The sequence below is a fragment of the Garra rufa genome, chromosome 2 (assembly GCF_049309525.1).
Source record: "Garra rufa chromosome 2, GarRuf1.0, whole genome shotgun sequence".
Classification (NCBI taxonomy): domain Eukaryota; kingdom Metazoa; phylum Chordata; class Actinopteri; order Cypriniformes; family Cyprinidae; genus Garra; species Garra rufa.
Genome location: NC_133362.1, coordinates 58,805,653 through 58,830,737, shown reverse-complemented (window position 1 = coordinate 58,830,737; position 25,085 = coordinate 58,805,653). Strand labels below are relative to the sequence as shown.

General features: G+C 38.6%; 2 protein-coding genes across 2 annotated transcripts in view; one reads left to right on the top strand and one right to left on the bottom strand.

Moving 5' to 3' along the window:
- LOC141325760 (uncharacterized) overlaps positions 1-10,839 on the top strand; it is a 29,117-nt gene extending 18,278 nt beyond the window's left edge. Inside the window, exons 2-4 of the mRNA XM_073834498.1 lie at positions 3,981-4,720; positions 4,963-5,002; positions 7,324-10,839. Coding sequence (XP_073690599.1) covers positions 3,981-4,720; positions 4,963-5,002; positions 7,324-8,201 — 1,658 coding nt within the window. The 3' untranslated portion in view covers positions 8,202-10,839. The remainder of the gene's footprint in view (positions 1-3,980; positions 4,721-4,962; positions 5,003-7,323) is intronic.
- The window catches only part of LOC141326010 (uncharacterized), a 295,299-nt gene that overhangs the window by 250,167 nt on the left and 20,047 nt on the right, over positions 1-25,085 (bottom strand). The window contains 1 exon segment of the mRNA XM_073834721.1: positions 14,729-14,738. Within this exon segment, the coding sequence (XP_073690822.1) occupies positions 14,729-14,738 (10 nt within the window).

Sequence of the window (25,085 nt, the reverse complement as noted above, 5' to 3'; positions counted from 1 at the left end):
ACTTTAACAAAAAAAACAAAACCCACAAATCTTACATACAACTAAGGCCTTGTCCACAAAGAGATGTGTTTAGGTTGTATACGCATGCATTTTGTATTGATTAGGTGTTTTGTCCAGATCGCGTACACGGAATCCCAAGCATATTCTCTTTCTACAATCCAATTAACGTGAAATTGAGCGCACATGCACAAGCGCAAAACCCCTGCCTGCCTCCTCACCCGTATAAATTTGGTAATGACTCCACTTTGGCAAAACCAAACGAAAAAGCAATGGCTAAAGCAAGCAGGGGAAAAGGGGATGCTGAACTAACACCCTTTGAGGAGAGAGTTGCCTCAATTGTGGGCGACACTTTACTGTCTGGAGTAGTATCCGTGTCTGTGGGAGACACGGATGTATTAGAGGAACCCCACGAAGGTAAATTACTTCTCATTTTATGTCTTAACTTTGGTAAACATGCCAGTTTGCATTTAAGTTTCCAATACATGCAATGTAGTGGTACAAAGGAGACTTTAATTTATGTGTCCATTGCATTTATAAATATGTGTGTACCCATAAGAAATGGACTCAAATATCAGTTAATGTGCTTGCTTTTATTTAGACTTAGATGGTGCAGGAATATCCAGTGGCACGCACTCAGAGTTCATCCCTCCTGAGCAACCAGGACCCAGTGTCTCCGGCATTTCCAGCACTTCCCCCAGTGCTGAGGCCCGTCAGTCAGGCCGCGTCTTGAGTCACCTGAAAAATATAACTGATGCACTCACAGACATAAGCCAGTCATTAAAGAAATTGGTCAAAAAACAAACTTTGTCTCTGATTACCTTTTACATTGGCGCAACCACACGTTGGCGGGCTTGAATGGCTTGTTGGTTGGGTTGTATACACGCTGGTCCTGGGTCTGGGTCATCTGGCAGTGCCACTGCCTCACCAAGAGGTATGCCATGTCTGTGTGTGACATTGTGCAGCACACCACAGGCCAGCACGATGTGGCACACTTTGTTAGGGCGGCATAGCAGCACCCCTCCGCTCTTATCAATGCAGCACCACCGGCAAAAATTGTATATAGCTGCCCAATCGCCCGCTCTACAACTGGCCGAGTGCGAGAATGGGCATCATTGTATCTGCGCTCTTGGTCAGTTTGTGGGTTGTTGAGGGGGGTTAACATCTCAACCATGCTGTTTGTGAGGATTAATCAATCATGCTTTGACCCAGGCCACCTTGCGACAATATTTGTTAGGTGCATTTGAGCATCACATATTATTTGCACATTTATTGAATGGAAATGTTTCTGATTCATGTATGCGAATTTGTCTTCAGATAGTGCCTTTATAGCAATGTGCGTGTAGTCGATCGCTTCGATTACATTAGGAAAACCGGTAGGGGTGTGACGAGACACTTATTTCACGAGACGAGACGAGACGAGATTTTGGGTTCACGAGAACGAGACGAGACGAGATTTTTTAACTTTTTTAAAATAAATCCTCAATGATGAAATATATAGGGGAAAATGGTATTTTATTCAACAAAAAACACAAAATGCAAAAAAATGTAGGTGCATTTTGATATGAACTTGTACTTTATGAAATTAAACTTATATTTTAATTAATTATATGCAGTAATAAAAATGTAAACTAATGCTGCATGATTCTGGGTAAACTGAAAAACAATTTTCTTTTATAAACTGGAGATCACGATTCTGAAGAAAAAAAAGGATTAGAAATCTAAACAAAATTACATAATTTACTATTGGTTCTGAAATAATGTTCATTGCTTAAGTCTGAAAAAAAAATGAAGGAGCCCGTGTCTCCATTAATAAAGACGTGTTTCACCATTGGAGTCTCTTGAATATATAATTCAATGACAAATACTTTTTTTTAAACGTGCAGTTTGTCGCCATCCCCTGGTGAAGAGAATAAACGTTGATTTACAGACGTGTTACTTTCGTTTTGATCGCTACTGTAGACAATAAGTGTTTATATCCAAACTATAAGCTTTTATCCCAGTACTTATGTTATTTAAATGTCTGTAACAAAGACATAATGATGATTATGTGGTTAAAAAGTTTGTGTTGCTTTCTGAAACCACAGCAGTAAGAATGCAGATTTGAATGTCTTTAATAACTTTCACATCGCAAGCGTCAATGGAACGCGTGAAACAGTTGTAATAGACACCACTGAATCGTTGTCATTCATGAATAAGATCACATGGGTGTTTGAATAGAGATCGTTATATTTATATAATTATTAGTCATGCAGCTCTAATGTAAACATTGCAAAATGTTTTGCCATGATATCATCACGTTCTCGCGAGACCAGTCAGATCTCGCGGGACACCATCGGATCTCGCGAGATCTCGTGCCACGAGATCTCGTCACACCCCTAAAAACCGGCGATCGCTGCAAATTGCGCTTTAATGATTGGCTGGTCAACTGCATGGTATGGAAACCTTATATACCTGCTAGACATGCGGATGATCCCGTCCCATACAGCTTTCATTGCACGGCTCAAAGAAGACTGGCTTAACCCCGAGCGGTCTGCCAGTTCCCTTTGGAAAGAACCAGTTGCCAGGAAACCAAGCGTTGTCAACACCTGTAAGGGAACGGGTAATGCGTGGCTCCTCGCTGTCTCTCTTTCCAAATTTGGACCCAACTCAGCACAGAGCTCCAAGAGGATAGCTCTTGGAAATCTGAAACTGCTAATAAGCCAGTCATCATCGTGGGCCAGAAAATCACTGTGATCCCTAATAACGCATTCCCTTCGGTTTCGGCCATTGACAATGTCCTCTAGTAAGGCCAACAATGCCATTGTCATAGGCTAAGGGTTGTATACATTTGCAAATGCTTTTATATGTTCTAAATCACATAATTGGTGGAAAAATATTGTGTCAATTAACCCATTTTATAATTGGTGTATAGTTGGTGCGATACTTTGTAGTGTGCAATTTAACATAATTGCCTCTAGGAGTCGCCAACGGAAATAAAACAAACACACACAAGAAATACACGTATGCCAGACATGAAGTTGGCGCAGACCAATGCACATTCTCACGTTAATTTCATTGTTAGTAAATCCAAACGTGAGCGTGAAATCTGGCGTACATAGAGTTTTTGTGCGTACGCAGCGTTGATACATGAGGCCCCTGGTTGTTTTGGGAGAGTGAAACATATATTTATTTAAACCGGGTCCCAGAGTGGATAAATCTGAAAGCGACACCCTTGTGGTTTCGTGTGTACAGTGAATCTGTAAAACATGAACAAACACTGCATGATTGTCTTTTTATTAACTAATATTAATACGGAAGCATTGTTTCATGTTTGTTTTGTTTTGTTTTGTTTTTGTATACTGCGCACAAGGGTAACGGGCATTGCCAAAATTTTATTTTCCTTTTTTAGTGTATCTCTGTGATAGAATTACTGTGCTACATACTTACCTGGCATATATACTACATAGTTTTGTGTTGGTTTTATGCGGATGCAGATATTTCTTGAGACAAGGGGGAAAAAAGAATGGATAGAGAAAGCTCTGACTTTTTTGTGGATGTGAATTAAATACAGAACACAATTCAATATACTTGGCAGTCACTTCACTTTCACTTTCAATTGGTGCTTTGGTGTTTTCCATTTAAAAGGTTAAGTGTGACAGCCAACGTTTATGATTGGCTAACATAATTGCCCCCTTAATAAAACGGAATTATTGTGTGATTGAATTTTCCATCTGTCGGTTGATTGGGGAGTTTGTCCCCTTTCTTTTTTTCCTAGTCTCTGTCTAAATTTGTTGAATTTTATCCCCTAGGAGACATAAAAATTGTGGTCAGTCTATATAGATTTCCTGGATTTAATTCATTGTATAACAGACAACTTAATCTTTGTAGGGTACTGGCCGACCAGGATCAGGTTTGGAGACCCTGGAATAGGATCTAGCATACATGCATTACTTATCTACATGCTTTGATGTTAACTTTTATCTCTTGTTTTTCCACCTTAGACCTAACAGCGCTGAAAGAGGAGAGAGAAGTACTGAATGAAACTGAAGAGAAAGATCAGTTTGAGAATCTTCATAATTTCATATCTGGAGAAAAATATTTTTGTTCCTTAGAATCTGAAAAGACTTCTAAACAAAAAAGAGCTCAAAAGACAGGAACTTTGAGTATTTTCATTTGCTGTCAGTGTGGAAATAGTTTCAAAGAAAGAGGACACCTTAAAAGGCACACAAGAATTCACACTGGAGAGAAACCTTACACATGCAAACAATGTGGAAAGAGTTTCGCTGAAAAAGGAAGCCTTAACAAGCACACGAGAATTCACACTGGAGAGAAGCCTTACTCATGCAAACAGTGTGGAAAGAGTTTCCAACAACAACCACACCTTAAAAGTCACATGAGAATTCACACTGGAGAGAAGCCTTACACATGCAAACAGTGTGGAAAGAGTTTTGCTGAAAAAGGAAACCTTGACAAGCACACAAGAATTCACACTGGAGAGAAGCCTTACATATGCAAACAGTGTGGAAAGGGTTTCACTCTTAAAAGATACCTTAACATTCACAAGAGAGTTCACACTGGAGAGAAGCTTTGCACATGCAAACAGTGTGGAAAGAGTTTCACTGAAAAAGGAAGCCTTAACAAGCACACAAGAATTCACACTGGAGAGAAGCCTTACACATGCAAACAGTGTGGAAACCGTTTCAGTCAAAAAGGAAGCCTTGACAGGCACATGAAGATTCACAATAAAGAGTAGCCTAACAGATCCCCTTATCATGGACAGAGTTTCAAACTAAATGTATAGAAGGGACAGTTCCGGTCCTTGATTCTGATTGACCACAATCAAAGCTGTTGTAAATTACTCTACGAATATACACCTCTTTGTTTCTTGCCATCCCCATTGTTCCAACCACAATTACAGTTGAAGTCAAAAATTTTACACCCCCCTTTCAGAATCTGCAAAATGTTCCTGTACGGGACTTATAGATCGGTAGGGGTGTTAATGCTAATCCACAACGGAACTCGGGTAAGAAGTGTGACAGGAGACAGAGCACTGTTCAACTCTTTATCTGAAAACTGTTCACAGATGATATTGTACAGCTTGTAGCCACAATGTGTTAAATGTGGTCTTTCTGAAATAAACATAACATAAACATCAGTCTGTATCCACTAAATAACTGACGTGCATATCACTTGCTTATGCATGAATCAACATGACGATGAAGGTTGTTGTTTGTCCGTTCCTGTCTGCAGCGTGACAGCTATATTGCGTTGGACTGAGCTTAATGCATAAACGTGCAAGTAAAATTTTAAAGATGCATGCAAAAATTGAGAAATTATTTGATATTCCTTAAAAATATTTGATATTTCTTATTAATATTATTTTAAGAAGTACATTCTACCACACAATATAGCAATATATTTCTGTCATAACTTCTGTCATAAAGTTAAAACAAACTTTTACTTTGGCGGATTGAAGTGAAGAGCTTTGAGTTTGCGTGTGTATCTGACGATAGTTTTTTCAGTGAAATGGAGAAATCCTGAAGCAGTGACTCTCAAGAGATTAAGTTGAAGATGAAGTTCATGTCCTCTTTATAGTGAGAGGGGCGAGCGTCATGCGTACTTGAGTATGTGTAGTAGTTGACATTGCGGCGCTCATTCACAGACGCGCAGAACACGCAGATATCAGAATAAAGTTGTTGTTGTTTTTTTCGCTTTAGAGACAATCGTGACTTGATACTTTGTTGGCCATTGATTTTTTTTCTCCATCTCTGCACCGCTATATTACGTCATTTGAAAAATACACTTCATATACTACCACCCAGCACCATTACGTTCTCATTTAGCCTGTAAAACTTTTCATACCTTTACAACACAATAAGTAATCATCACTTTAAATAAAACTTACCAACAGAACTTTGCTTTTGATTCTTGTGGCGAGCGGATTTGAGATGTTCCAGTGCCGTCTGTCGCCTCAGGTAATCGACGGAGTGCTGACAGGATTTACAGAACATCATCCCCCATCCTCATAAAAGTCATTACCGAATTCATTTGCTCTATCCCGTGCCGTAATTTTGGCAGACAGATGACGTTTTTTTAACTCTTCAGCAGTTAGTTTGATTTTGGACATTTTAAATGTGTTATTGATCGTAAGCTAAACTCTCACATACGTCACGTTAAACAGCGCAACTTCAAACGCGCACGCTCGCTTTGTGTACAGTTAGAGAGTGACGGGCGGAATCTGCGGAAATCTGCGGAGTTTTCTTCGGAAATCTGCGGCCGCGGATTCCGTGCAGGCCTGGTAATGACTTTTACAAACAACTGCAAATGTTTTGTTGTTGTTGTAATGACAACCTTAAAATACAACAGCAGTTTGAACGATTAAAGTAATATACTATAATAATTAATGTAATATACTAAATGTAATATACCAATCATTAAATACCTGACTGAATAGTAAGTTAAAGTTTTGAGTGTTTGTCTAATCAGATCATTTAAGTCCATTAACTATTACTCTTGACGCTGATTGTGATTTTTTTCCCCCTGATAATTATTGCCATCTTAAACAGGAAAAAGTTTCCAAACGCAGAAAAAACTCCTGGTGGAGCAACTGAGATCCATGTGACACACCGTTATAAAGATGGTGTTTATTAAAGAGGAGAGTGAAGACATGAAGATTGAAGAAACATTCAGAGTCAAACATGAAGATACTGAGGAACAAACAGGTTGGTTTTCATTCTCAAAGATGGACTCTCCTACGAACTGTCCTGTACATTTTCTCAATTAATTTGTCTTTGTCAGATATGTTTCTACTCTGTCTGCCCTCCTGCAGCTTTCTGTTTTTGAAAAGAATTTCAGCTTCATTTTTTTTATTTCTCTAAAAGGCTATTTTCTGCTCTTATAGTGCTTTGATTTAAAAACAGAATTTAAAGAATTGTGTCTTATTTAACATGAATGTTGATGTTCACTGCTAGGATTAAGTAACATTTTTCATATGAAATAGGTAAATAAGGGCTGTGTGCATGTGGACAGCCGTCGCTTTCATTTGACTAGGGCTGCCCCCTCAATAGTTTACTGAATGCTAGTCGTTGAGAAGAGGCTTAGTCGACTAAAATTTCATTAGTTGGTCAGGCACCGAAAAAATGGTCCATGTCAATGATGAACAGACCGTTAACAGCTGGTCCTTGAGGTAGGCCTAATTACGATATATTGGGCAGGAAATAAATACATGATTAGTGGATATATGATGTAATTGTATGTTAGTTCTAACACTTTACATGTTTGAATGTTTTGATGTCTGATATTTTGTGCTATTAAACTGGGGTTAACTTTTTGTTTCCACCTTAGACCTGATGACACTAAAAGTGGAGAGTGAAGTACTGAATGAAATGGAGAATGAAGATTACAATTTCATAAACGCAGAAAAATCTTTTAGTTGTTCACAGATTAAAAAGACTTCCTCAATAAAAAGCACTCAAAAGCCTGGAGAGAAGCCATACACATGCCAACAGTGTGGAAAGAGTTTCACTCAACCTGGACACCTTGGAGCCCACATGAGAGTTCACACTGGAGAGAAACCTTATGCCTGCCAACAATGTGGAAAGCATTTCAGTCAGAAACTAAGTCTTAAAAGACATGTTGTAACTCACACTGGAGAGAAGCCTTTTACCTGCCAACAGTGTGGAAAGAGTTTCAACCGGAAAGGAAGCCTTAATTTCCACATGACAATTCACACTAGAAAGAGCCTTTTCACCTGCCAACAGTGTGGAGTAATTTTCACTCAAAAAGGAAGCTTTAACAGACACATGAAAATTCACAATGGAGATCAGTCTTACACGTGTGATCAGTGTGGAATGAGTTTTGATCAACATGGAAACCTTGAAGTCCCTATGAGAACTCATAGAGAGAAACCCTACACATGCTCTGAGTGTGGAAAGAGTTTCTGTCAAAAACGACACTTTGAAGGCCACATGAGAATCCACTTTGGAGAGCAGCCCTACACATGTCCTCAGTGCGGAGAGAGGTTTATTTATAAACAACACTTTGACAAACACATAAGAATACACACAGGAGAGAAGCCTTTCACCTGCCAGAAATGTGGAAGAAGTTTCAACCGAAAAAGAAACCTTAACAGCCACACAGAGTTCACTCTGGAGAGAAGTCTTTTGTATGTGGTCACTGTGGAAAGTGTTTTAGAAAAAAAGTTGCACTTCAATACCACATGAGGTTTCACACATGAGAGAACTGTATTTTTAAGTTATCAGTGTTGCACATAACTAGAGAGTATTTTGTTTTCTCACCTGAGCTCTTTCTTTCTGTCAGTTTGTCTGTCATGTTTGTTTTAAACACAAGACATGTCATCTCTGTTGCTGTAGGTACATTAGATTTCATAATGGAATCTTCAATGGAAAGCAACATGAGTCATTTTTCATTAGTAAAGTTCTGTAAAGTACCACCGACACCAGATCAACTCATTCTCGGTGTAGGGAGCTTTGTGATGCTGCACCAGAGCTATATGACAGAAGGACTGAATTACCTCTGCTCCTGTAATTTATATCAGGACTGAAGCTGGTAAAGCTGTTTTTGAATTTGTTTATTCATTATCCGCTGACATCTTGATAGATTTAATAGTATTTTAGTAAAACGTTCACTTTATCAAGCCATTCTAAGAAGAAGGGGGCTTGGTTTCAACCAGACCCCGAGACAATGAAGGCAGTTTTATAATTTCTAAATAAACTGAGCAGCATGTCAAAACACACCACAAGCACTCATGGTCATTAATTTTAATGATCTATCGTCAATACATCCTGTATTATCTATCGAGAAAGTTCCACAAGTTGGGACTTGAACTTGGGACACCCAGAGCGCAATGGTGCCACATGTTGGTGCTCTGCCCACAAGGCTATTGGTGCCGACATGAGAGCCTTTTGATTATCATGTACATTGTTTGTTTATTTTTAGTAGATACTTATTTTTATTTTTTTCCACAATATTTTTATTTTATTTTCATTTTTAAACACTTTGAAATACAGCCATTTACAATCGTACATTTTTCCAGATACCATACAACCACAAGATTGCTGCATTTACTCTAGAGGAATAAATAAAAATAAAAATATATAAAAAAACAAAACAAAAACAAAGAAAAAAACACAACAACACTGAACAAGAATGTTACCCTGCTTTAGCCCATGGTAATCTATTCAAAGTTGGCCTTTATAATCATACTGAGTACTAAATTAAAAAAAAAAAAAAAAATGTTAAAGATTTTATCAATCTATGAGGTCGGAACTGCTTTTGTCCATAAAGATTAGTCATCCACTTCTTCATCCGTTAAATCCAAATCTTTTATATAATTAATGAAAGGACTCCATATGCTTTCAAATACATACTGTTTGGCCTTTAATATGTATGTTATCTTTTCTAATGGAAGGCTCGACAACATCTGTCTTATCCACTGATTAGTACTTGGTCTGTGCATCTTAGTCCATAATAGAGCTATACATTTTTTGGCATAAAGCACACTGAGGTCTATAAATGCTTGTTCACTTCTACTATAATTATGTTTCTCTGGGTATAATCCCAGCAGAAAAAGCTTAGGGTCCAGTAAAATTTGTTTTGAAATGATCTTTTCAATTATGACTTTTACCTCTTCCCAAAATAATTGAATATTTCTGCATTGCCAAATACAGTGAAACAAACTTCCTCTAACCTCCATACATTTTGTGCATGTGTCTGGTATGTCTTTATTATATCTGTTTAATTGAACCGGTGTTACATACATTCGCATTATCCATTTATACTGTATAAATTTAAGCCGTGTATTTATAGACATTGTGTGAGCTTTAGTACAAGCTCCTTTCCAATCTTCATCTGAAACTTCTAATTGCAAATCTTCCTTCCATGCATTCAACTTATATTGTGAATTCTCAGGTGAGTTAGCTGTTAGCAATTCATAAAATTCAGATATAATACCTTTTCTCAGATTATCCTTTATCATAATTTTTTCTAAAGATGAAAGTGGAGGCCTACTGAGAGCATTATCTTGACTTACTTTAACAAAGCTTCTCAGCTGGAGGTATTTGAAAAAATGCTTCCTGTTAAGACTGAATTTAAACCTCAACTCCTCAAAAGACATCATAATATCAGAGTCTGTCAAATAGAGATCTTGAATCGTTTTAAGTCCCTTCGATTCCCACAATTTGAATGTTGCATCTGCTCTTCCTGGTACAAAGAACTGATTCCCCCATATTGGACTATATTGAGATAATGAATGAGAATCTTTTAAATAATTTTGTACATCATACCATATCTTTAACATATTCCTTACAATTGGATTTTTGGTTCTTTTCCGTAATTTTTTTGCTGTGTCCGAATATATATATGAGGGAAGAGGTAGGGCTAGATTATGAGATTCCATTTCTATCCAATGCGGAGACTCATCTTTTGAAAAATAGAACATAATAGACCTCAGCTGTGCAGCCCAGTAGTACCACAATATGTTTGGACATTTTAAACCTCCTCTGTCAAATGGTAAATACAACAAAGATAAACGAAGTCTTGCCTTCCTATTGTTCCATATAAATCTGACAAACATGGTTTTGATTTTTGAGAACAAATCTGAAGGTGGCGGTAACGGAATATTTTGAAATAAATAAAGTAGTTTGGGTAGTATGTTCATTTTTAAAATATTAATTCTCCCAATTACAGATATTGGTAGTGACATCCATCTATCCATTGAGTCATTAATTTCTTCCATTAAAGGTTCATAGTTGGCATCAACAATGTTTTCCAATCTTGGCAAAATCTGTACCCCCAAGTATTTAAACTGCTCAACAACATTAAACTGAATTACCTCTAAAATTGGATTTCTTCTTTCATTTGAATTTAGCAATAATATAGAAGATTTTATGTTGTTTACCCTATAACCAGAGATATCACCAAATGTTTTAATTAGCTGCAACACAGCTGGAACTGATTTACTTAATTTTGACATGAATAGAATGACATCGTCAGCATACAAGGATATTCTGTGTTCTGTCTGTCCTATTGTTATTCCACAGAATTGCTGATTTGAACGTATTCCAATTGCAAAAGGTTCAATTGCTAGCGTAAACAACAGAGGAGAGAGTGGGCAACCCTGTCGGCATCCTTTATTAATTTTTATTGGTTTTGAAATATTTCTATTAGTCATGATTTCTGCAGTTGAATTTTTGTATATTACTTTAACCCATTTTATGAAGTTATCTCCAATTCCAAATCTTTCTAAAACACTGAATAGATAAGGCCATTCGACCCTATCAAAGGCCTTTTCGGCATCTAATGATAGTAGTGCTGTATCTGACATTTCTTTATTAGTGTGAATAATGTTTAACACCCTTCTTACATTATGGAATCCCTGTCTTCCCATTATAAATCCATTTTGATCTTTATTAATAATGTTTGGCAATAATTTTTGTAACCTTTTTGCCAAAAGTTTACATATAATCTTGAGATCAGAATTTAACAAACTTATGGGTCTCATATTTTCACATTTGTTAGGAGGTTTACCTGGTTTTGGCAATAAGATAATTAGAGCACCATTCATAGAGGGTGGGAAACTACCTTTCTGAAATGCCTCCAGAAACATTTCCAGAAGTGGAGTTAGCAGTTTATTTTTAAATTTTTTATACACATCTATTGGGAGACCATCTGGACCTGCTCTTTTTCCTGACTTCATACTATCGATAGCATTCCCTATTTCTTCTTTGTTAATTTCCGTCTCCAGGTCTTCTTTAAGTTCATCTGGGAGACGAGGTATGGATAGTTCCTCTAAAAACCCATTTAAATTTTGCGAATTAGTCTCATTTTTTGTATCATATAGTTCTTTATAGTAACCTCTAAAGGCACCATTAATTTCTATAGGATCCACTACAACCTCTCCATTTGTTATGACAGTTGTGATTGGTGTTTTTACCTCCAATTGTTTTATCTGCCATGCTAGTAATTTACCTGCTTTATCTCCTTGTTCAAAGAAAGATTGCTTTAATCTCATAAGACTGGAGGCGGCTCTGAACGCGGACAGTTTATCATATTCAGCCCTTAAAATTAGTAACTCACTTTGCATTTTTGGATCACTTCTCTCATAAACTTTTTCCTGAAGAGTCTTTATTTTATGTTCCAACTGTATTCTCTCCTCTCGAACCTTTTTTGATTTTGAGCCTGTATAACTAATAATATGTCCTCTGAGGAAAGCTTTAAATGCTTCCCACTTTGTACATGCAGAAGTCTGTGTAGTATTAATTTCAAAAAACTCTTCTACCTGCTTTCCTATATATTTCACAAATTCTTCATCTTGTAACCATTTATGCTGAAAATGCCATCTAGCCGGGTCTTTTGTTAATTTTCTATCCACATATTCTATACAACATGGGGCGTGATCTGAGATCACGATATTATCGTAGAAGCTATTATGAATTTTAGACCGTAATTCTGAAGAAATTAAAAAATAATCTATTCGAGAATATGTCTTAAATACATGCGAGTAGCAAGAATAAGCTTTAGCATGTGGTTTCAATTCTCTCCAAATATCCAACAGACTAAATTCTTTGATTAAACAAAGAATAGCTGTTCTACTTTTATTATGTGACTGATCCAGTCCGGTGGATCTATCCATACAGGGATCTAGTGTACAATTGAAATCCCCTGCTATTATGTATAATCCTGCTAATGTTGAAAGAGTAAGAAACAAATCTACAAAAAACTTAGGATCATCTATATTGGGGCCATACAGGTTTACTAAATTTAAATTTTCTGATAATAGAGAACCTTGAATTATTAAATATCTCCCAAACTTATCTTTGAGTACTTGTTTCACTTGAAATGGGACTGTGCCATGAATAAGAGTCATAACTCCTCTGGCCTGTGATGAGAATGATGTTGAGAATACACTACCCTGCCATCTTCTCCTTATCCTTATAACATCCTTTTCTAATAGGTGCGTTTCTTGTAAAAACACAATTTTGGCATCCATTTCCTTTAATTTATTCATGACTTGTTTAACTTTTCTGAGTTGTTGTAGACCTCTGCAGTTCCAAGAAACAAAATTAAGAGATACTCCTTGAGACATCTCTGAGAAATGATAAAGATAGATTACTCTGCCATATAAAAATAAAAATACAGGGAAACATAGCGAACCTGGATGCTTGAACCCACATCCAACACACTGAACATGAACTACACTTTTCCCACTCCCGTGAGATCCCCCCTAAAACCACCCTGACTCCCAGTATCACTAAAGACTGTTCCACACCTAGTGAGGATCAGTCAAACCACCCTTTGTTATCCTTTTAACTGAACACTCGTTGCTGCTCTATCTTATAATACTCATCTGCAACATATGCAACACGTTTACTTTAAATCTATTCTACAAATTTCTTCTTCTTATTAACTTAAACATAACATCACACGGTCTGATATAGCCTAATCATAACGTGTATATTTGAAAGTACTTTTTTTTTTTTTTTTTACCAGAGACTGGCTTCTGAACGCTAATGCACTTTCAAAGTGCTATACTATGCAAATGTTCTACGTTCATTTTAACTCGCTCCAGTGTCCTCCTGGATTTTCTTGATAAACTTCCGCGCTTCAGTTGGTGTATTAAAGCTACGGGTCTGTTCTTTGTAAGTTACCAACAGTCTGGCTGGGTGAATCACTCCGTGTCGGATTCCCAGATCGCGCAGTTCCTGGCGTATTGGGTCAAACTGTTTCCTCAGTTGGTGTATTCCAGTGGCCAAGTCAGCATAAAACCGGATTTGTTGGTTCTTGTACCGAATGTCTTTTTTAGCCCGTGCAGCTGTGATGACCGCCTGTTTATCCTTGTAGTTCAGAAACCTCATTATCAGCGTTCTCGGCGGCGCCGATTAACATCAAGGCAATGTCCCTCTCGACTTTGGGACGCACCGCAGATGCAACGTCTCTTTCGGCTTTGGGACACACTACAAAGGCAATGTCCCTCTCGACTTTGGGACGCACCGCAGATGCAATGTCCCTTTTGGCTTTGGGATGCACTACAAAGGCAATGTCCCTCTCGACTTTGGGACGCACTACAAAGGCAATGTCCCTCTCGACATTGGGACACACCGCAGACTAAACGTCCCTTTCGGCTTTGGGACGCACTACAGAGGCAATATCCCTCTCGACTTTGGGAAGCACCACAGAGGCAACTTCCCTCTCAGCTTGGGACGCACAGCTGTGATGACCGCCTGTTTATCCTTGTAGTTCAGAAACCTCATTATCAGCGTTCTCGGCGGCGCCTTGGAGTCTTTCATAGGTCCTATTCTGTGCGCTCTTTCAATAATACCTGAGGACTGCAACGTCACAGCATCCAACACCTCTGGAATCCACTTCTCCAAAAAGGAGCATGGATCCCGTCCCTCTGCACCTTCCGGCAGGCCCACCAGTCTCAAGTTGTTCAAGCGGGATCTGGTTTCCAAGTCCACGAGTTTATCCTCCAGAGACTTGTTTTTTGACTCCAACTTGTTTACTTTAGCTTGCAAGTGAGCAATGTCGTCCTCCGCGTTTGATATCCGCAATTCCGCCTGCGACACTCGTTCATTGCAGTCGTTCATTTCCTCCTTCATACTTTCTATCGCCGTCATGATTCCATCGAATCTGGATGAAAACTCAGTTTTCATGGAGTTTATGGCAGCCAATATTGCATCCGCCTTCACCCCTTCACCACTGGTCCCGTCCTCCGCCACATCTTCGTTACCTTTCTGTGTCTCACCGCAAACGCGATAATCAGTTAACTTCGGCTGCTTCGTCGACTTGCTATTTTCTTTACTTACTTTGCCAGACTTCGACATTATAGTATTAACATCAACACTATGCTACCACGTTTTGTTGCAAATGGCAGTATTTTTAGTAGCAAATGATAGTGGTTAAGACAGAGCAGCGTGAGGCACGTCTTCTCAGGTGGCCGCCATAACCGGAAATCCCAGATACTTATTTTAAACAAAATATAAAAATGGTTTAAGGGGAACCCACATACAGTATATTTTATGTCACATAAAACATGTGATCTTACCTCTCAATATTCATATCTTATTGTGTTAAATTTGTGTACTGCTTGGTGCAAATCAATATATTAATGTCATTAAACTCAATCCAATGTATATGATTTACAACTGAATTGCTCTGCAGTGCATTAAGAAAAAAAAATACTGCCTGTATCCAAGCTGTTCCTGCAAGTTTAACAACAAAATAAATGTTTTCCCTGATTATTTTACCAATTTGGCCTAGCTTAGTGCATTTTAACAACTTGGCTTATCTTAGTGCAGCATTACGGTAAAACTAGAACAAGTGTACCAAACATGAACAATATCTTCCACCTAACAGCTTAACTTGAACATAAAAACTAAACAAAATATATTGTCGCTACCTGTATTTTTCGGGAGTTGTATTACCACTGTATTTGGAATTTATTTTGAGTAATATTTTATTATAGTTTTGTTATGATATAAGCAATTTTAAGTAAGCCATAGATTTTTTTTATATTTATATAAAAGTATAAAATTGCTTTAAAAATATACAATATAATTCTATATCATATTTAAATACTGCCGATCAGTAATATCGCCAGTTATGTATAAAACCTCACAAATGTTTACAATATTTAAACATCCCTAAATACAGGATTTTGTCAGTAATAAGACCTAAGCCGATGCACGCAAAGGCCACTCACGTCAGCTTTCAGACACAACTATGACAGTATAAACCTACGCATTCAGTTTAACTGGCAGGCGATTAGGAAAACCCAATACAAACCAGTCATGGTAAAGCATGTGCTCCAGGGGAATCCTGCACTCTGGATGACGCTGCAGACAAGCCCACAAAAAAATTATGCATTCTGTAGGGGGAAAAAGGAGAGAAATTAGATTACTACCTTTACCAACATTCTATCTTTAACTTTTTACACAACTTAATTCATGCTATATAATTACTCAAATAATATAAATCTCGCCTTTCGACACAGCAAATACAGACTGGTTGTTGCCCAAGCAGTATAAGTCTTTGTCTGTTGGAAAACGCCCATGCAGCATTGTGAACAGGAGCACCCCAAGTGAATACACTGTTGCAGGCTATGCATGGTATCTGCCTCTGTCAACAAGTCTGGAGCGAGGTACGGTTTGGTGCCTGGGGGAAAGAAATTATGTTAGACATTTACAACACCACGCATGTTACAGGATACACCCATATACAGGATGTGCCTGAGTGAGCTAATCAATTTGATAGCAAAGCGATGCATGATATTTACCACAGAGGACAGTGTAGCCTGAATCCCTGAGGGCTCCACATCCGAAGTCAATTAATTTGATTTTCAATGTTGTCAGGTTCATGGGCACGTTTTGCAGCTTGATGTCACGATGGAAAACACCGCGATAACAACAAAAGTTTGCTGTGTAAATGGCTTGCCACATTATGTACTGTGTGATCTGCTAGTTGATCGCACATCCACTGCATTTCAGAAATTTTTGCAAATCCATGCTTGGCACGGGACGCTCTATGACCATGAGGTAATAGTCTGGGTTATCCTGCCAGTCCAACAATTCAATGATATGAGGACAGTTGGGTTCCCTATTGACGATAACTGCCAACGCAATCTCTAAGGGAAGAGGTTTCGGATTAAAAGTCTAGAAAATAAAAATATGAAAATTAGATTGGGGTCTTTTGCCACACTGTTGTATATGATTTACATCAATATTAGATGTTATTATGTTATATCATAAGAGGGTAAACAGTGAATGAGAAAAAAAATGCAGAGAGTAAAGCATATTTAAAGAGATGATATATGTTGTATCTTTTCTCTTTGAAACATATTTCACCGCCACCTGATTAATAAAACAAAGAATAAACAATTAGCAATGGACAGAGGTGATTTCATTAAAATCATGAATCTCAAAAGAAGTAAATCAACAAGCAGTAACGTAAAACCTAGTAAAGCGTGTTTGTTCATTCTGACTGTTTTAAAAGTTTAACATTTCTAACTAGTGAACATAAGATACATTAAAATGGCTTACAGTAAGTTAAAAAAACCCATACCTTTAGACCATCCTTGATGCGAATCCCTTTTCGCACGGAACCAGCTCCTTCACCCAGCCTGCCACCAAATTTGTACCGGGAACAAATGTGATCTGTTAAAAGAATATCAATGTGACAATGACATTTCATTTTTATTCATTTGAGACACTGGAAGATTATTTAAATAAACTTCAACAAAGCTAAAGGGTGATTCAAAGTATTTAAAAAACTTACATAATACAGCTGTATTGGTTTTCAACAGTAAACTTACATTTGTCCTGCTCAAAGACAGCATCTTCTTGAGTACGCATTGCAGAATGCCCCAATCTACTTTGGGATAACCTGCCCAGTCTTCTTTGTGACGCCCTTTGTGAAAAATCCATTGTTCTTTTTTGGGACGCACTGCAGAGGCAATGTCCCTCTCGGCTTTGGGACCCACCGCAGAGGCAATGTCCCTCTCAGGTTTGGGATGCACAGCAGATGAGTGTCCCTTTCGGCTTTGGGACGCAGAACAGAGGCAATGTCCATCTCGACTTTGGGACGCACCGCAGAGGCAACGTCCCTTTCAGCTTTGGGACGCAGAACAGAGGCAATGTCCATCTCGACTTTGGGATGCACCGCAGAGGCAACGTCCCTTTTGGCTTTGGGACACAGAACAGAGGCAATGTCCGTCTCGACTTTGGGACGCACCGCAGATGCAACGTCTCTTTCGGCTTTGGGACTCACTACAAAGGCAATGTCCCTCTCGACTTTGGGACGCACCGCAGATGCAACGTCTCTTTCGGCTTTGGGACGCACTACAAAGGCAATGTCCCTCTCGACTTTGGGACGCACCGCAGATGCAATGTCCCTTTTGGCTTTGGGATGCACTACAAAGGCAATGTCCCTCTCGACTTTGGGACGCACTACAAAGGCAATGTCCCTCTCGACATTGGGACACACCGCAGACTAAACGTCCCTTTCGGCTTTGGGACGCACTACAGAGGCAATATCCCTCTCGACTTTGGGAAGCACCACAGAGGCAACTTCCCTCTCAGCTTGGGACGCACTGCACAGCCAATGTCCCTCTCTGCTTTGGGTCTCACAGCAGAGTTAGGCTCAATCCCAATTCTACCCCTACACTTAGCCCTACCCCTCCGTTTGGCGCGTTCACGTGAAGGGGTAGGGGTGTCTCATTTCTCTTTTGGTTGGAGGGGTAAGGAAGTGGGGAAGGGCCAGATAGCCCTCCAAACGAAGATTTTTCAGGACCTCACTTCAAACGAAGGGATAAGAGAAATTTCCAACATGGCTGCTCACTCGAGCAAGCAGACTCGTAAATATAAGTAATTTTTGCCTTTAATAAGGATTTTCATGACAATGTTTCATTATATGTATATCACCTTCAATCTTGTGTTTATGGTGTTGTTTTGTAAATAAACGTTTGCAAAAAAATCGCTAAAGTTTGCTAACAGATAGCACTGATTGCACGATATTACAATATATATTTTTATGTCATATACACTTGACTGCATGTTAGAAACATGAAAGACCAGTGGCACGGCAATTTGCAACGGTGGTGTAGTGGAGGGTGTACGCAGGTATACGGTGTATACACACTTCCACTTTTTAAATCCCCTCTGATGCGCATTATTCAGTAGTGTCCTGCAGTAACCAAAATCATGGCAGTCCACCACATCCAGTCATGTGAATAAATGTAAATATTCACTAAAAACACCCAATAAAGGCAGTGATGATGCAGTCAGGACCGTAGAGCTGGCTTGCTTTGAAATGTATTTAATGATTGCGCCTAATGCACCTGCGCCCGATACGTCTACCGCACCAGTAATTTAAATCAGTACATAATAATAAAAACGATACCTTACAAATAAAAAGAAGCTGATTTTTTACGATCAGAAATTTCTTAAACAAGTGAACCCCTGTAAACATTTTAGTCCAAGGATCCAGAAAACGAACGCGTTCAAGTTGAAAACGAAATTCACAAATGAAGCATATACTTCTCCAGGCACCACTACACTGATTAGCAATTTGCCGCGCATGTGATAATGCGTTGTTTGTTTTGCTTACGGCCACATGTGAATGAATGGTGTGTACACCGTACATTTGTACTTTTTGCAACATGACAACATTTTGACATCTTGGAATGAGTGATAAACATCTGCGCATGTCCTCTGATGTAACATTAGGAGCTAGCGACAACTTATGATGACGTATAACAGTGTTGTAGTGGTGTCCCATTTCTTAGGGGAAATATTTTAGCCCTTCCCCTTTACACTTTGTTTTAAGGGACTAGGGGAAGGGGCGAGGGGTAGAAAATAGAATTGGGATTGGGCCTTAGTGTCCCCTTTGTTATGAATGGCCATTTGTGACGATTCATTTTTAAAAGAGCACCTATAGGAGGCAGCTCCACTCTGGGCTTTGGGTCTTTCCCTAATGCCCCAACTACCTCTCCGGATTTTCTGTCAATTGACTTTCCTCTTGTGTCATTTCCTGCTGCTGCTGACCTGCTTTCTCTGGATGACAGGACTTCTTTTGGGGCTGACTAGCTGCCCACATTAAGATAAGAGTCCTTTTCTGAGCACCACTTGTTTCTTTCCCATGACACTTTTGAAAACATCCTTTAACAGAAACAGATAACATTTACATCTAACTAACTAGATCGATTCGGAATTTGAACAGTATTGACTGAATTATGAGTGACATGATTGATACATTTTAAATGTTCTAATCAAAATTAATATAAATTAAATCATTGGAGCAGGTCCCCTGGTCTGTTTCTTTAAAAAAACAATAATTAATAACAACTAATAGGTATGCTCAGATATTTGTCTCATAGTAACGTCATGATGACTGGTTCAGTGACTGGTACTGTGTTTTTATCCTAAATAACTACTGCAATACTGCAAAACAAATAACTTTAATAATGCTAACTTATTTCTACATAGGGCACACATCATATTAATTACTAACCCTAACGATGGACACGAGAGCATGAGAACAGGGTCAATTGCGTGAGTCTCATGCTGAATGCGTAAGAGTTGGCAGCCCTGCCATAGACTAATATTGATTTTAAACATTAAAAACAAGTAAACAGTTGGTAATGAAAGAACAAATAAACAAATGAGCAATAGTACAAATAAAGAAGTTTAAATCAAATATCCAAAGGTCAAACAAAACTGCATATATTTTTTTTTACAAACAATATGTGTCCAGTGCTGCTGGCAAAATTAGTTGAAATGAGCAAACTTTCAAAAATGAGTTCTTATTTTATATACATTTGACTCCATCAAAATACCTTCAAAATGGTATAGGACTTGTTGGCATCAGAAGAAAAAAAAAATGACTGAGCTACGGTTGTTTGAGGGCAATAGAGTCAACAGAGTTGATTTTGAGAAAAATGTAGCTAAAGTTTTCTGAATATTCCAAAGTGAAATCACAGAGCAACATTGCATAGTTTCCTCCAATTCTTATCTTAACAATAATTTCCAAAATTAGTACTTACAATACAGCTTTTTAGGGGTTAAAGCACATAGTGCTAAAACCATATTGTCATTGTTAGAATGGCCAAGGATGCAGACCAAACCTTAAGTTGTAGAAACTTGAAACTTGATGACGTTGTCGGCAGTGTGAGTGTTACTATTCCTCCAAGGCACTACAACAGTTAAAAAGGCTTCCAAAACAACATTATAATGGTGAATGACCTTAAATTGTACATATATTCACACAAACACTAGATCTTCATATCATAATAGATCTCCTCTTTCTAAACAACTTGCCTCTAGAACCACTGCTGTCAATCAAGTTGTTTATTAGATCAAGATCATTTAAAAAAGGCTACTTTGGCGAACTAGTCCTAGGTTTTTCACTTAATCTCAACAAACCCACTGCAGTACAACTACCTTTAATTCTCTAGACTCTTAATGAAAGTCTATAACATACTTTGGTTAATTTCTCAACGGGTAGTGTTAAACAACATTCTTTTTACCTAGTCAAAAACAGCTGTTCACAGCGACCCATTTGTGCATGCCCCTTTAAATGCTAATGAGCTCTGCTCACCCTGCCCCTCTCTGCTTTGGGGTGAGAGCGGTTCTTTCGGAGACTGTAAATTTAAGCTGTATTTAGCTGTGGTACTTGCTAACTAGCACAGTATTAGGAAAAGCGATTTGCAAAGATTTCTTTTAAAAACACTTATGCTCACTTCTACTGCATAGCAACGAACAGACAGAGAGTGCACCTTAAAGGAACACTCCACTTTTTTTGGAAATAGGCTCATTCTCCAACTCCCCCCGAGTTAATAAGTTGATTTTTACTGTTTTGAAATTCATTCAGCCGTTCTGCTGTTCTGGCGATATCACTTTTAGCATAGCTTAGCATAAATCATTGAATCCTATTAGACCAGTAGCATCGCGTTCAAAAATGACCAACGAGTTTCGATATTTGTCCTATTTAAAACTTGACTCTTCTGTAGTTATATCGCGTACTAAGACCAGCGGAAATGTAAAGATACGGTTTTCTAGGCCGATAAGATTAGGAACTACACTCCCGTTCCGGCGTAATAGTCAAGGAAGTTTGCTGCCGTAACATGGCCGAAGCAGGCGCAGTAATACCACACAGCACATGTGCAAATGTTTACTTCCGTCAACATATCCAACGTGCATGCACAGCACAGACAGCGTTCCTCGCCATGGAGACATTTGTGAGAGACGATTTAGAAGATATTTACTTTGGTGCAGATCCTAAACCGTATCAATTTGAACCAGAATTCACTGAAGCTAAGGTTTTGGTACGCGAAAGACAAGAAAGTGTGTCTGAACTGCCTGGGACAGACGGGATGAGGAGAGCAGATTCGCGCTGGTGGGGCTTGCCAACCCATGCCAACTAAAAGTGAGTGCCTGTGTTGTCGCGAGTGGGACTAGGTATTGCCATCGATGGCAACGGTGGATCTACCTGATGAGGGAGTGTCAGGTCGCAACATCCGAGGACTTGGATGCAATGCTGCATCCTGCAATAGTCAATTTTTTTTCCGGTTTGACAAAATAAACTAGAAAAAACGTCACACGCCGAGTGGACCTAATGGCCAGCTGTCGCAAGAGTAAGTTATTCCTGCTACAATATCCTCCTGAGACCCCGCCCATTGACTTATGTCCTCTGTAGTGGACATTGTGTTTTCATGCATTTTCTTTGAATTTTTTGAGCTACTCTGTCAAGTCCTGTTGTACTGTGCAGAGGACATCCTGGGCTTTCTAGTGATATGTCATTTGATTGGCTGGCATGCTAGGAACGACTTCTTACACTGAATCCAAAATGGCCGGCATACAAATGAGCACATTTTATGGGAAGGAGAGAGATATGTAAAATTTTGCTTTTTTACATGTTTTTTACTATTATTATCACATATATATTTGTTTATTAAAGTGTCAGTAACAATACATTTAGCTTTCAAAGCTGTTAAATTGTTTATGATTCAAAATATCATCCTTTTTTAAATGTCAACTATAGTGGACATCAGGACCATCTTAATGTAATTAATGACTGCATGTTGTATGAGGCAGAACTGAAGCAGAGAGGATTTTTATAAGATAGTTGAGGGAGACTCTGACTTAGAGCTGTCAGATGAGGATAAATTTGAATGTAACATACAAGAAGATGTTGAAGAAGAGGAAGAAATTGCAGGAGACTCAGATGAGCAGACTGAGACAGACACAGAGACAGAAAAGGAAGAACAGGAAAGATGCCGCACTCTGTGGTTCTGCAGCAGGACAATGCACACCAGCAAATTCACTTCTGAATGGTTAAAGAAAAACAAAATGAAGACTTTGGAGTGGCCTAGCCAAAGTCCTGACCTGAATCCTATTGAGATGCCCACAGCATGACCTTAAAAAGGCGGTCCATGCTCGAAAACCCTCCAATGTGGCTGAATTACAACAATTCTGCCAAGATGAGTGGGCCAAAATTCCTGCACAGCGCCGTAACAGACTCATTGCAAGTTATGGAAAATGCTTGATTTCAGTTGTTTTGTTTTTGTTACATAAATGTTGGATTAATATCCCTTTACAGCCATATTCTGTACAGTTTTGTTGTCTGAGTTTGGCTGTCGTTTCGAACTAAAATCGTCCTGTGGTCCACTACAGTGGACATGCTGTAAAATTAAAAATAAAAACAAAACGTAAAAACTCTAAATTGTAGAATTCTTTTTTAACCCAAAGGATGTAGGAAATCACAAAAAAACAACAAAAAAGAGACACTTTTTTTCTTTGGGTCTAATATAAAGATTTTAAATGCATACTGTCAGTTTGCATTTTCAGGCTTACATTCATGATGTACACTTTTACTCAAAACTGACTTTAAAACACCACCGACTGTTCGCAATAACTTTCTTTTGCAATCACACATGGAATTTGGTCATAGCAAATACTAAGCCAACTGTTCGCCTAAACCTAGTCGTCAGGGGTTGCATTTCACAGGTAACGTTAGCAATTAATCATGTTTCACTTACAGCCGTGGGCGATGCTCCTTGTTGTCCTGTCTGTAACGTTAGTTTGAAGATTGTTGGGATCGCCGTGTCCTTTAGACGCCGTGCTGTAGTATCGGTAAAACTATCCAAATAGTCATCTGGTTCAAAATCCTTGGAGCAAACACGCCATTTCTTGATCGTTTCTAACGGTGTTTTGAGATATATGTTCAGAGCAGCCAGCCATTGATTCATTAGTCGAAATTGCTTTTTTTTCGTGGGAATTCTATGAAAGATGGTAGTAGATTACGTCTTCGACTTACTATCACAGCCCCTTACAATGCACATAACCATAGCTAATCACACATCCAGCCACTAACAATTTACCAGCTGCAACTCTGACAGCTGCAACAACCGGAATTACACAAACTTAGCACCGGTCACATTGGAAGTTACCTAGCTGGGATCTAATTTCAGGCGCTGTGTGATATTAATGCGCCTGCTTCGGCCATGTTACGGCAGCAAACTTCCTCGACTATTACGCCGGAATGGGAGTGTAGTTCCTAATCTTATCAGCCTAGAAAACCGCTGCTTTACATTTCTGCTGGTCTTAGTACACGATATAATTACAGAAGAGTCAAGTTTTAAATAGGACAAATATCGAAACTCGTTGGTCATTTTTGAACGCCATGCTACTGGTCTAATAGGATTCAATGATTTATGCTAAGCTATGCTAAAAGTGATGTCGCCAGAACAGGAGAATGGCTGAATGGATTTCAAAACGGTAAAAATCAACTTATTAACTCGGGGGGAGCTGGAGAATGAGCCTATTTCCAAAAAAAGTGGAGTGTTCCTTTAATCCTTCTGCAGGGGTGGGTTGTCCTTTTTGTTTAGAAGTTAAAACAGTTTTTCATTCATTTGTACTGTGATCTCGGTTAAATTATCTTTTCTCTCTTTTATCTCAATGATTTGCAGGAATTTGTGAAGCTTTCTTTTTTTAAATATTTATTTATGGTTCATTCAGCAAATAGGAAAAATATGTTGACTCAACTGAACATCTTCTGATACAGCAAAACTTGCAATTTGGAAATCTAGGAAAAATAAATTGCTAGGGCAGGGTACCTTGAATTTTTTGAACATGTTTATGGGTGTCACAAAGAGAGTCAGAGACGTGCGGATCCAATTGCAGCATTTATTGAGAATAGTCAACAGGCAGGATAATCACCAGGAAAACAGGAACAACGTAGGAAATCCAGGAAACAGTTTGATACACAGGCAATGGTCGCAATGGCAGGTAGCAGGAATCGTCAACGGGGTACACAGTCCAGAGTCATACACAGAGAAACCAACACAGAGATAAACGCTTAGAATTACGACCATAGGAACAATAAGACTTCGCAAGGTGGCTTCTTCTTCTTCTTCTTCTTGGTTTTTAACGGCGGTTGGCAACCAACTTAAATAGGTGCATTACCGCCACCTTCTGCTCCGGAGTGTGGAACAGAGTTTCACAATCTATTTACCAAACCCGTTTTTCTAATAAAATCAAAGAATACTTTACTATTTATTTCGCTTGCCCATTTTATTAGAACCTTAAAATTTA